At 40.3% G+C, this 14,606-nt stretch overlaps 1 protein-coding gene across 1 annotated transcript in view; it reads right to left on the bottom strand.

The window, feature by feature from the left end:
• Positions 1-14,606, bottom strand: part of ERN1 (endoplasmic reticulum to nucleus signaling 1) — a 120,089-nt gene that overhangs the window by 74,554 nt on the left and 30,929 nt on the right. Inside the window, exon 2 of the mRNA XM_021002504.2 lies at positions 12,281-12,401. Within this exon, the coding sequence (XP_020858163.1) occupies positions 12,281-12,401 (121 nt within the window). The remainder of the gene's footprint in view (positions 1-12,280; positions 12,402-14,606) is intronic.

The following is a 14,606-nucleotide window of genomic DNA, read 5'->3' as shown; positions in this document are numbered from 1 at the left end:
TCTTTGTTCCTTTGACTGAACACAGAAACTTGATGGAAGTGGAATACCTCTTTTTCTGATTTCAGGAAACTGCACCTGTTCACTCTTCCCCTTCCAACTTGGAAAGTCTATAATCTTTCCTCCAATTAGAAATCTGATTACCTAATTTTATATCCTGATTAATTGTTTTCTTTTAATTAATTAGTCTTACTTGATTAATTGGGCAGCTAGGTGGCACAGTGGATAGAGTGCTCAGCCTAAAGTCAGGAAGACTCATCTTCTAAGTTCAAGGCTGGCTTCGGAGACTTACTAGTTTTGTGACCCTGGGCAAGTCATTTAACCCTGTTTGCCTCAGTTTCCTCATTTATAAAAGAAGCTGGAGAAGGAAATGGAAAAACCATTTCAGTATCTTTGCCAAGAAATGGGGTCACAAAGCATTGGACGTGATTGAAACGACTCAACAAAAACATTTGATTAATTGTTTATATAAAAATCTGTCTCTTCCTGTGTTCGGGGTCCAGTGCCAAAGCTGAGGGAACTGGAACCTATTTGTTATGCAATTGGCACACACTGCTTAATAAATCAACATGCTCGGAAGCTCAAAACTTTGTTTCCTCAGTCATTTCATCTTTCACCAGACACAGCTCCTTTAAGACAGGGATTATACCAAACATCTCAAATATTACTTCCTACATAAAGCCTTTCCTGATCACAACTCACATTCTCTCCCACCCCCCAAATCCTTTATATATACTTTCTATTTATTTATTTTTGTATGTGAAATATCCTTGGACCTCTCCACACTAGCTACCTGGTCCTGACTCCGAGCCCTGGAGAACTTGGCATGAAAGGGTTATTCAAGCCTAGAATAATAATAACAACAACTAGCATTTATATAGCACCTACTATGTGCCAGTCACTATGCTTATCCCCTTACAAATGTTATCTCATTTTATTCTCACAACAACCCTGTGAGGTAGGTGCTATTATTATTCTCATTTTACAGTTGAGGAAACTGAGGTTAAGTGACTTGCTCAGGGTCACAAAGCATGTATGTCTAAGGTGTTTGAGGCTAGATTTGAACTCAGGTCTTCCTGATTCTAGGCCCAGTGCTCTATCCACGAGACCACCTAGCTGCAAGTCATTTTACTTTTGTGTCTCAGTTTCCTTGTACGTAAAATGAAGAAGCTAGACTCCATGGCCTGTAAGGTCCCTTCCAGTTCTAAATCTATGACATAAAGTTCCTCAAATTGTGTAATTCATCAGAACTGGGAAAGGGTGTGTCCAGCTTACTTTAAATATAACTGAAAAACACAAAATACCAATGTGACAAAGTCAGTTATATGGAAACACTAATGTAATTAGTCTTCAAAATTAACTAAATTATGCTACATGACTTTTTACTCATTTTATCCTAGATAGACCCAGAGACAAGACAACAAATATTGAAAATGATAACCATGGAGAGTGGATGAAAAACCAGAGGGATGGAGCCTTAATGTTATTATATTCACTTTACTAAGTCCAAGTGACTTTCAGAAAAGTAACACTTAGGGGGCAGCTAGGTGGTGCAGTATATACAGCACCAGCCCTGGAGTCAGGAGGATCTGAATTCAAATCCAGCCTCAGACCAAATACTTGACATTTAGTAGTGGTGTGACCCTGGGCAAGTCACTTCACCCCAATTGCCTCATAAAAAAAAAAAAAGGAAAAGAACACTTTGCAAACCTTATTCATCTAAGTATGTGACTTTGTTTCCCTCAGATGCAGTTTGAATATACGTCTCTATTAAAATGGCAAATGATTCCAGTATCTTTGCCAAGAAAATCCAGGGACCATATCAATGTGATACGGTCCATGGGGTCACAAAGAGTGGGACATGACTGAACAACTGAATGATAACAACAAAATGTTATAAAAATATATTAATAGCATAATGTGTCATATAATAATAGTAGTAGTAGCTCCATCTCAAAAGACAATATGGTACTTTACAGTTTACAAAGCACTTTATTACAAAAAACCTGTAAGAAATGCAAATATTTTTTATTCCTATTTTATAGAAAAGGAAATTGAAGCTCAGGGAGATTGTGACTTGCCCACAGTCAGTCAATAAATAGTTATTAAGTACCTACTACTGCCAGGCACAGTTCAGAGCACTGGAGATACAAAGAAAAGAGGAAAAACAAACAAAAACCATTCCCTGCTTTCAAGGAGCTTACAATCTAATTAGGTGGAGACAACAGTCAAGCAATTGTGTATGAGCAAGATATACACAGGATTAACCTAAGATAGTCAAGAGGAGGAAGGCACTAGAGTTAAGGAGGATCAGAAAAGGCTTCCTAAAAGGCAAGGATGGTTTTAATTTGAAGGAAGCTAAAGGAAAGCAGGAAGCTGAGGCTCGAGGGACAGCAGGACTATTCTTTGTATAGGGTGCTACCTTTCCCATCTTCATGTCCTTACTCAGGTTATCCTGATGCTGGGAAGGCACTCACCTCCAGTGATGTCATCAAATTCATTAGATTTCATCAAATCTCATCTCAAAGGCCACCTCCTACATGGAGTCTTTTGCGTATGCCTCTAATTGCAAGTGCCTCCTCCCCGAAATTATGTTTTTGATGTACTGAAATGTGTACATGTTATCCCTGCCTCCTCCCTCGCATCCCACAATAGGTGCAGCTAGGTGGTACAGTGGATATCATGCCCAGCCTGGAGTCAGGAAGACTCATCTTCATGAGTTCAAATTCAGTCTCAGACATTTACTAGCTGTGTGACCCTGGGCAAGTCACTTCACCCTGTTTGCCTCAGTTTCCTCATCTGTAAAATAGCTAGAGAAGGAAATGGCAAACAAACCATTCTAGTATTTTTGCCAAGAAAACCCCCAAATGGGGTCACAGAGAGTCAGGTACAATTGAAATGACTCAACAACAAACTATTTCCCCCCACCCCCTCACAGAATATAAGTACCTTGAGATCAGGGACTAGGTTGCTTCTTTTTTTCTTTAATCTCTATACTCCTTTCCTAGCACTGTGCCTGGCATACAGCCACCCCTAATTAAATACACACTTAATGAATGAAAAGGCAGACTAAGGCATCAAATCCAAGTCTTCTAAATTTACTGGGGGGTGGGATAGAGGTAGGGGGTTGGGAGGGGCAGGAAACTTCACAGAGGGTTACCTCAAGCTCTATGATCGAACAAATATAATGAGCAAAGTCACCCAGGCAAAAGAGGCACTTTCTTGATACACTTCAAAAATAATGTTTTGAACACTTCATGTATCTAGAAGTTCACACTCCCCTCCAATGAAACACCCCAGAACCCCTTTAATCTGTAATTTAGCAGCTACAGAAATTAGCAGTAAAGAATCAGACAGGATGGAAGGAGAGAATTTGGAATTCAAAATTTTTTTTTAAAAGTTAAAATTTTTTTTTCATGTAACTGGGGAAAAAAATAAAGTATTAAATCATAAAAAAACAATTAGCAGTACATCAAGAATTGCTGGAGGGGGCAGCTAGGTGGCGCAGTGGATAGAGCACCGGCCCTGGAGTCAGGAGGACCTGAGTTCAAATCTGGCCTCAGACACACAACACTTACTAGCTGTGTGACCTAGGCAAGTCACTTAATCCCACTGCCTAGCAAAAACAAAAACAAAAAAAAGAATTGCTGGGGCCCAAAACATATCACCTTGCAGCCAATCTAGTAATGAGCCTTTCCTAAATTCCTCAGGCTGGTCCTCAGGTAAGAATGACACAGCGCATCTCCAGGCCACCCTCCAAACCAGGCCAACTCAACAGCAGGTGTCAGCTTGGTTTCCCACATGACCAGCCAAGGACACCTTCATACCCCCATGAGACATAAGTTTGGGGGGTGGTCAACAATCACAGCTTTCTCCAATTTAATTAGAACTCCTTGCATACAGGTACTATATCCTCAGCACTTACTTAGCACAATGTCTGGCACAGAGTAAGTGTTTAATAAAATATCAGTTGGGTGGAATTCAATTAACCAAATCCCACTGTCACCATGGAACAAGACTGGCCTAGATGATCTCTAATGCTTCTTCCTACTCTAACATTCTAGAATTATAAATATCTATTATGTATTATACCCAAAACCATACATAAAAAAAAAAGAGAAGTGGAAGCTACCACTTCTGCCTTCCAAAAGAACACACATCCTATCTGGGAGTCCACAACTACATGTGCTGCTACTAACTGGCACTGAAACGTTGACTCATTCCATTTCAGACCTGGGCAGGGGTCACTCCTTCTTAGGCAGCCTGTTTGCCCCTTATCAAGGGTTCATCTGATTTAGTAACGACACCAAGAGATCAGATCTAGGCCCTGTGCAGCTCAGAACTCCTAAGCTTAAGCAATCCGTCAACTTCAGCCTCGAGGCACATGCCACCTGAAATTTCTTTCCTTCCTCCCTTTCTCCTTCCATTCCACCCTTCCTTCCTTCCTTCTTTCTTCCTTCCTTCTTCCTTCAGTCCTTATTTCCCTCCCTCTCTCCCAGAGGCAACTGGAGTAAAGTGACTTGCCCAGGGTCAAACAGCTAGTAAGTATCTGAGGCCACATGTGAACTCAGGTCTTCTTGACTCCAAGACCTGTGCTCTATCCATATTTCTTCCTTCCTTTCCTCCTGTCTCTGCACCATAATATAATTAGTTCCCTTTGTAATACCATGTGTTTTATTTTGTTCATTTCTGAACAGGGGTCCACAGGCTAGACTGAACTCCTAAAAAATAGGGATTGTTGTTGCCTTTCTTTGTATCCTCGGCATTTAACACAGTGCCTGGCACACAGTAGGTGCTTCATAAATTCTTGTTGACTAGCCAGTCTGCCAACGGGGTCCAGGACACAAAAAAAGGTTCAGAATCCCTTCTTTAAGAGAATCCTTCACCTATCCAAGGATCAGTAAAGCAAAGAACAGGCCTTTCTCACAACCACACTAATAAAACCTCCTCCTCTATTCTTCAACAGCAACAAAGAAGAAACGAGGTACGTCTCTGGTGCAAGAACTAGGAATTAGGAGGTAAATGTGAGAAAGGAAAAGCTCTGAAAATCCCTTTCATGAGAAAAGAGACAAGAAACTATTTTAATAATATTAATAAATCACATTTATACAGTCCTTTAAGATTTGCAAAACCCTATAAATGTTGTCTTACTTGATCTTCACAATAAGGTGGTAGGTGCTATTATTATCCCCATTTTACAGATGAGGAGACCAGGGCAGACAGAGGTTATGTGACTTGCCCAGGGTCACCCAGCTAGTAAATGTCTGGGATGGGATTTGAACTGAGGTTTTCTGACTCCAAATCTAGCACTCTTACCCATTATGACACCTTTCTCAGCCTCCCTCCCTTCAGCTGAAATCATGCAGCAAGAACAAGAAAGTTGCCTCTTCCCCACAGCATCCCTCCATAGTTATATGCCCACAGGAAGTAAAACCAATGCAAGAAAGGCATCCAAGACCCAAACTGGGAACTGGAATCACATCTACCATGACAATAGGAAGAGCTGAAAATGCTGACAAGTTGGGAGCAACCAGAATGCTGGGGGGTGAGGCAGGACTTGAACTCATACGAGGAACAGCTGAAGAAACTGAAGCCTTTTAGCTTGTTTTTTTAATTTCATTTTTATTTTCAATTTATGGAATAAAACAAACATTTCCATAACATAGTACAGTAAAAAAAAAAAAAGATTGCACATGAAACTGCAAATCTGTTTAGCTTGTTTGGCTTGGCCCCAGGAAGCAGGACTTAGGAGCAGAGAGCAAAGCTGCCCAGAGGCAGAGCTCCACTCAGCACAAGCAGAAAAGGCACCCTCGTTTAGAGCTGTCCGGAAGGGCTGTCTCAGGAAGCAACAGATGACTCATCAAGAGTTGAGGGCAAGGCTGCTTTCTGGGGATGTCAGAAGGGAGATTCATGCCTCTGGTGGGGGCTGGATGAGATGACCCTTCCAACCCTGTGATTCTATAACAATATGATTTTATAAGAATTCATCCTGAGCAGATGGGTCAAAGTTCATCTCTTCTTTAAAGCATCATGACTCCGAATCCTCTCCTTCAATACTCTGCCCCTTACAGTAGCAGGGCTCATATGTTTCCCTACATTTCCAATTCAATCCAAGAAGCATTTATAAGTTGCCCACTATGTTGGAGGCACTGTAATACAAAGGCCAAGAATAGAAGAAAAAGAAAGAAAACTAGTCCCCACCTTCCAGAGACATTACATTCTACTCCAATATTTTCTATAGGATTCAATTTTTGACCTTAGTCTTTTTTCTTACTTTGCACACAGCAGGAGCTTAATAAATGCTGGTTGAGGGGCAGCTAGGTGGCACAGTGAATAGGGCTCTGGCCTTGAAGTCAGGAGGACCTGAGTTCAAATCCAGCCTCAGACACTTAACACTTACTAGCTGTGTGACCCTGGGCAAGTCACTTAACCCCAACTGCCTAACCAAAAAGCAAAAAAAAAAAATGCTTGTTGACTGACCACCTAGATAACTATGTAGGCATTTAAGCACCTCAAAACACAAAGTCTGTACCAAAGATTAATCATTCCATCTCATATGAGTGGAGTTTCACACTAACAAAGCAACAACGGACTTGTTAGGGAGACTTGAAAAGAGAAAATTAATGATTAGGTCCAAAGAACGAAGCTCGCTCCTAATGTCTCACTGCCTAAGATGAATCAGGTAAGGATACTGTCTTCCACTAATCATCTTGGGGCCCTTTTATACTAAACATAAAATGTTTGGATGCTGGAAAATAGCTTTTCTTTGGGGAAAAAAAGATTAAATTCATTCTGAATCTCCCCTCCTTCTAAATCACCAAATTTATCTACATATTAATCAAATGATAACAAAGACATTCCAGCAGACGGACTAGGTAGGATAGAGACATAAATGCAACAATGAACTAAATGAACAATTATTATTTTGTTATTTCTGGTATTATACCAGTCCCAACAGTAATCAAAGTCTTTTAACTTCCTAATTTAAAACAAAGCATTCAGGTACATTCATTACACATAAGATGCACTCTGGTATTTCCTCAGTTAAATAATAACAGCACTTACTAGGCAGCTACGTGGCATAGTGGATAGAATGCCAGGCCTGGAGTCAGGAAAACCTGAGTCCAAATGTGGCTTCAAATACTCATTAGCCGTGTGACCCTGGGCAAGTCACTTCACCCTGTTTGCCTTAGTTTCCTCATCTATAAAATGAGCTGGGGAAAGACATGACAAGCTACTCCAGTATCTCTGCCAATAAAACCTCAAACTGGGTCATCAAGAGTTGGACATGACTGAAATGACTGAACAACAAGAAAAATTTCCTCAGTTTATATAATAACGACAGCCCCTCAAAATGCATATAGTGCTTTAAAGTTTGCAAAATGATTTATACATACTATCTAATTTGATCCTCACTACAACCCAGTGAAATAGATGCTATTATCATCCCTACTTTACAAATGAGGAAACTGAGGCTCAGAGAGAATATATAACTTGCTTATGATCATACAGGTATTAAGTATCAAAGGCAGCATTTGAACCCAATCCTCCTGACTTCTGGTCCGGTACTCTTTTCTGCAATACTCAGTTACTGCTCAGAAAGAAACACAGTGAGATTTAAGAATTCACATTTAGTTTCCAAAAACAATTAAATCAATGATCCATGCTAGAGGGAGCCGCCACTGCAGTTGAAAGTGACCTCCAACTGCGAGAAAGGAAACACCTCTGACTGACAGATAAAAGCATGTGCTAGAGAAACTTCTCTGTGGCTTTCTTTTGTATACCCCGTGCTTAGCCCAGTGTCCTACCACAGTAAGAACTTAAATGCTTCTTGATTGATCAACTAAAGGGGAAAACTAGCAACTTGGAGACTTAAGAATAAAACCCACAGCCATCAGTTCTACGGATCCTGAAAATCATTAAATCAGCTCTATGCTCTGACTACTCTTGAGGGTGTCCCAGTGAGTTGAAGCAAATCTTGTTCCTGTTCAGTTGTGTGCAACTCTCTGTGACCCCATTTGGGGTTTTCTTGGCAGAGATATGGGAGAGGTTTGCCATTTCCTTCTCCGGCTCATTTTACAGATGAGGAAACTGAGGCAAACAGGTTGAAGTGACTTGCCCAAAGTCACACAGCTAGCATGTGTCTAAGACTGGATTTGAACTCAGGTCTTCTTTACTCTCACAGGCACTCCTCGCCCACCCATAACAGATTCAAAGTGGCCCAGGGGCCACTGGGAACAATTCAATCCTTTAAGTTCCGAAATATCAAATGTCTATTATAGAAACAACAACTTCATGATAAAGTTGTTGTTCAGTCATTTCAGTCATGTCTGACTCTTCATGACCTTATCTGAGGCTTCTTGGCAAAGATACTGGAGTGGTTTGCCATTTCCTTCTCTAACACATTTTACAGATGAGGAAACTGAGGCAAACAGGGTGAAGTGACTTGCCCAGGGTCACACAGCTAGTTAGTGTCTGAGGCCAGATGTGAACTCAGACCTTCCTGACTCCAGGCCCAGAGCTCTATCCATTGCCCCATCCAGCTACCCTGAGTTGGCACTCCCTTTAGTCCTCAGTCTCAGAGCCCCCAGGAGCACGGGCACCCATATCCATTCCCAAGACAAAGGCTTCCTGTTTAAACACCTTCAAATGTAAATTCTGATGCACTTAACCTCATTAAAATTTGAGTTTGGCTTCTGTTATTATCCCAGTGGCCCTGAAGAAAGCAGAAGCATCTAAAGGAACTGGAGCTGTTTGGAAGGGTCTGCCTGGCTTGGAGGGCAGAACCAGGAGGCACCTTTCAGCTCAATGTCCCAACAAGCAACCCAGAGCTAAGTGAGAAACGCCACATCCTCTGTTACTTAGTATATACTGAACACATCCTACCAGACATGGGAACCTCCAAGCAGGTATCTCAAGCCAAAAATGCTCCCCGCTTTAAAAAGCAAATTTTATGAGATTTACGGTTTTCATTGCTAGGAAAGGCCATATCAAGTAGGTTCAAAACAGTAAGAAATACACATCAGCACAGCCACATTCGGGACAAAACCTGGTTAAGTGGCTAAAGTCAACCTCCTGCCTCACAATTTACATACTCAGCTTTTTCTCCTAGAAACAATGAAATCTGGAGTAAGTGAAACCTTCACTCACATCACTAGGCCTTAATTAGATTTCTCAAATTCTTCCTTTAAGAGGCAGGCTCTGGAATCTCAATGAAAGAAAATTACTATATTGAGCTGAGTATAGTAAACAAGAGAAGACAGGGGCTGTGCTCAAGGTGTGTGGGTGAATAATAGTATGCATTAGGTTGGGGAAGATCAGTTTGAAGCAATTTCTTAAAAACTGCAGCTTTTTGTTGTACGAATAGAGGGTGCTGGGAGAAAATGTCAGTGTTAGAGAGATTTTCTCCCTCTAAAATATTAATATGGAATTGTGGATGTATTTTTTTTACATGTGATCTTTTTTTGGTATGAAAAATGGGTTTACTGTCCCCTAGCTGGCTCCCAAGCTTCCCCCTAGTTTCTGGAGGAACCAGAATATTCCATCAGCGTATTTCAAAGTGTTCTCTGGTCAAATAAATTTCATACAATGTTAAAGCTGTGGAGAAAAGAAAAACAATAGTCACACAAGGGTGTGTCTATTCTTTAGGGCTAATCCAAGGTGTTCTATCTATAAAGGATGAAAATAAGTTGGAAAAAGTGAGAACCCTAAAAAGGAAAAGAATCCATAGAGGTAGTGTAGCATAACAGACAGAAAGCTGGCTGTGCTCAAGACTCCCTTCTGACATATACCACCCAGGCAAATCACTGAGCATCTCAGTTCCAATTTGCTAAAATCTTAAATTTCAAAGAAGGTGCCAGTATGCATTAATAGAGGGAAGTTCCTCATAGGAAGCTCCAAAAATCACAGAGCTGGTCCAATTAAAAAAAAAAAGATGTCCACATGTCACTTTTCTGGGCATAATTATTTTCAACCTTTTGCAGAGAAGGGAATTCAAAAGCTTAAGGAAATCAAGTTAAGTTGAACTAATGTCCAAAGGTGTTCATGTCAAAGGCAGAGCACATGTTAACATGATTCAGATCTCAGCGGTTGTTCAGACCACTGCAGTAGAGTTAGGTCTGTGCGTAGCCTTCCCCTGGGCACTCGTCCTTGAGAATATTAATAACTTTCATTCCTAGGACCACCAAGGTTACAAAGCAAGAGGTCAGGCAAGTCTATTCTTCTTTGGAATGTGGATGGCAGGGGGGCTAGTCATTGATGCGCTCAGGGAATGTGCTGTAACTTTTTAAAATCAGTAAAAGTCTTTCTTCTGAGAATGCTAATAAGGACATCGTATTGATGAAAGAATACTCTCTGTGCTCAAGAAGGTTAAATAGTCAGAGACCAGGGGTGGGGAGGGAAAAAACAAAAGAACAGGTTGGATGGACCATTGCCCGGGCCAAGTTGGCATTAACACTGAACAGGGAATATTCTGAAAGCCCCTAAACCTAGGCCTGGCATGACTTTTCTCAAGAAAACAATTCCATGCATCAGGTATTCTCCCATTTCTCTGAAACACCTCTAAATGTCACCACAGTTACATAAATAGGTTTAAAGATGGAAAATTAAAGAAAGCTAAGTTAGACATAACAAGCTCAGTATTTTACTTTTGATCCTTCAGTGAACTGCACTTTTCCCCCTTATCTTTTTATTTTTCATTAAAAGGAATGGTCTTTTGCACTAGGGAATGAGGAGACATTTGGAAATGAAGGTTGTATAAAAATAGATGAGATCAACAAAAATTTTAAAAGAAAACAAAGCAATTTGGAATAATACAAGAAATGTCATTAAACTGTTCCTATCCTTTTTGACCCAGAGATTCTATTACTAGGCATATGCCCAAGAAGGTCCAAGAGAGAAAGGTGGTATATACAGCAAAACATTTATAGCAACTTTCTTTGTGGTAGCAAAAAAATCTCTGGAAACAAAAATGGGAGTCCATTGACGTGGGAGATAGTTGAACATTAGTGGTACATTAATATCATGGAATATTGTTGCACTGACATTTTAGAAAGCTTGGCAAAGGAAGTGACAGAGAACAATGTCAGCAGAATTAACAGCACCACATATACAAGGACTACAACAATGGAAAAGAAAACAGGAATAGAAATAGGAATTTAGGTCATCATAATGGCCAATCTTGCACCCCGGGGACTGATGGAACTCATCTCCTCTTTGTAGAGATGTCGTGGACTACATGTATAAAATTAGGCATACAATGTCAAACATGGTCATTGGGTTTGTTTTGCTTAACCATATGCAAGGAGGACAAGAAAGGAAGAAAAGTAGGAAGGAAGGAAGGAAGGAAGGAAGGAAGGAAGGAAGGAAGGAAGGAAGGAAGGAAGGAAGGAAGGAAGGAAGGAAGGAAGGATGTAGGAAGGAAGGAAACAAGTATTAGGTGCCTGCCATGTGCCAAATGGGCATCTAGTGGTGTAATGGATAGAACACCTGGAGTTAGTAAGACCTGAGTTTAAATCCAGCCTCAGATACTTACTAGCCTCGTGACCCCAGGTAAGTCACTTCACCCTGTTTGCCTCAGTTTCCTCATCTATAAAATGAGCTGGAGATGGAAATGGCAAACCACTCTAGTAACTTTGCCAAGAAAACCCCAAATGGGGTCATGAAAAGCTGGACAAGACTGAAACAACTAAACGACAACAAAAATTACATGACAGGCACTGTGCTAAGCGCTTTACAAATATTATGTCAATTTGACTTCATGACAACTTCGAGAGAGAGGTGCTCTTATGATCCCCCTCAAAAGAAGCTGTTTTGACGGATAACTGGAGATTAAGCAACTCAGAGCATGCTGAGATGATGATTCAATACGAATTCAAGAGACAGATTAAAAAACTTGCTGAGGGTCACATAGCTAGTTAAGTGTCTGTGAAAATAATATTGTGAGAGACAAAAAAAGCAGCAATAAAATATATTTTAAAAAACTAAGCACTTTCATAAACCTGACAAATCTCTTATTTTAAAAAGCCACAGCAGCAGTTATACAAACACGAAAGTTAGATGCAAACAAAACCAATCACATTCTAAATGTGCAAACAATCTTTCATGCACCAGACAAAGGAATTAAACCAATGCTGTCACATCATCTTCAGGATTGATCCATCTCCTCACCACCATTCCCTTTCTCTTTTATGAAACATCTTTATTAAATGGTTCACCCCTGTTCACTTTCTTCCCAACAGTCCAACAAAATGCCCATCTCATCCCAGGGCTGACTCCAAATTACCTTCTTTTAAAGTCCATTTGGTTGAACCGGTCCTCTTGCTCACAGCATGCAGACTTCCATCCAAAGTCGAAACAAACAACAGGGTCTCAGGAAGGGTCACAGTGCTGGTACTTGCAAAACTCTGAAAGGGCAGGAAGAAAACATTTCATAAACCCTCTTCTTCATTTTGACTCATCATAAAGTCACAGCCCCCTCCCCCCTACTCCCAATGCTAACGCTAAAAGATGACCAATTTAATGCTGGCCAAACTCCTTCCTACAGCACTTAGCACAGTGCCTGGCACATAGCTGGCGCTTAATAAATGTTTAGTGACTGATATATAGGGGAATGAAGAACCTTTCAAACACGCCATGAAGATATGAAATTGGGTTCACGAAGTGGTGCCAGTGGAGTAGGGAAACTGAAGACAGCCACTGGTTAACAACCATTGGAACAGAAGGGGGGGGAAAGGTTCTCAGTTTTTCTAAATTTCTCCTCTTTATGGGTTACCTTCTTAGCTAAAAGAGCATCATCTTGCAATGGTCACAGAGTTCAAGAATCTACTTAGCAAGTATTTGCTAGAAACCTATTCTCTGCAAAGCACTTTGCTAAGCTCTGAACCATAGCCTTAAAAACCAGGAGGTGAGACAGGAGAAAACAAGCATTTATTTAGTACCTAATATATTCCAGGCCCTGTGCTTAGTGCTTTCCAAATGCTACCTCATTTAATCCTCACAAAATCCCCCTGAGGTAGGTGCTGTTAATATCCTCATTTTACAGTTGAGAAAATTGAGGCAAACAGAAGTTAATTGACTTGCCCAGGGTTACACAGCTAGTAAGTCTCTAAAGTGTCTGAATTTGAACTCAGGTCTTCCTGACTCCACGCCCAGTGCTATCCAATGTAGAGTCTGGCTGCCTCATGGAACCCTTCTCAGAAACATGGTTTTAAATTCATGAAATCAAATACATAAGATTACAAAGGAAACCAGTTAGATCTAAATAATGATCAATAATACAGTGTATCTACACATACCAGACATAGTGGGATGGAAATTTTTATTTCAAGTAAAATTATAATGCATACTTGCAATTATTTATTCTTTTTTTTGTTTTTGTTTCTTTTTAGGCAATTGGGGTTAAGCGACTTGCCCAGGGTCACACAACTAGTAAGTGTCATGTTTGGTCTGAGGTCGCATTTGAACTCAAGTCCTCCTGACTTCAGGGCCAGTGCTCTATCCACTGCACCACCTAGCTGCCCAACAATTATTTATTCTTAAAAGTACATTTGCAAAGGATCTATGAAGGAAGGTGCTATCCATCTCCAGAGAAAAAACTGATCAATAGAAGTATGCATAGTATGGTTTTACACACACACACACACACACACACACACACACACACACACACGTCTTCATCAAACAGTGGCCTTCTCTAGTGCAGGTGAGGAGGGAGAATTAGCAGTTTAGAACTTAGAATGTAACAAAAAAATTAAATTAAATTTTTAAAAGTACATTTGAACAAACAGGTGAAGTTATGGCAAATTACAGTAAAATTGTAAAAAAAATTTTTTTAATTATTTTTTAAATTCTTGTGAAAATTAAGACAGCTGACACATCTGGTCCTTCTAATCTCTTATGTGCAAGTTAAGTATTTTGCACATAGGGTATGCCACTATGGGGAAATGCTACATAAAGAAGTCCCTTTAACACCCAGGTCCAGGTTTTCCTTCTCCATGGAACCTAAACTAATCCTCCCTCCACCCCCCAAATCTCAATAGTTTCAAGTGATCTCTTCAGCCTCCAAAACTTCATAGTTCTTTGTTTTACAGTTAACAGTTACTATATGTCTTATCTCCCCATTAGCCTGTATGATCTGTATCTGATGTCATCTTTCTATCTCCCCCAGGGCCTGGCACAGTGCCTAATACAGAGAAGGCATTTAATATACATTTAATTTGAATCTAGACCCAAGAATAAATGAGCCTTCAACATCTATCTACAACATTTTAATTAATTAGATGCTACTAAACGGCCTCATCACAAGTCACAACCTAAAAATGATCTGTCATTTAAAAATGGCACCTGCACTGTGTTACTGTTAGTAAGGAAACAAGAAACTCCTGCTTAGAATGAGAGATTCTGAAACCACAAGCTGATCAATTATCTATGGTTGGCTGGTGAGATGAAATGAAACACTCATCCCCTTAGCCAAGGTGGTTTTCTCAACTGTCAAAAAAAAGGAAAAAAGAAAAAAAAGCTGTTTTGACAGATAAATGGAAATTAAGCAACTCAGAGCAAGCAGAGATGATGATTCAACACAATGTCCTTGGTGACATTAGAAACCACAT

This window comes from Phascolarctos cinereus, unplaced genomic scaffold (assembly GCF_003287225.1).
Source record: "Phascolarctos cinereus isolate Bilbo 61053 unplaced genomic scaffold, phaCin_HiC Scaffold_5;HRSCAF=322, whole genome shotgun sequence".
NCBI classification, from domain to species: Eukaryota; Metazoa; Chordata; class Mammalia; order Diprotodontia; family Phascolarctidae; genus Phascolarctos; species Phascolarctos cinereus.
Note: the sequence above shows the minus strand (reverse complement) of the source record. Positions and strands in the feature narration are given on the sequence as shown.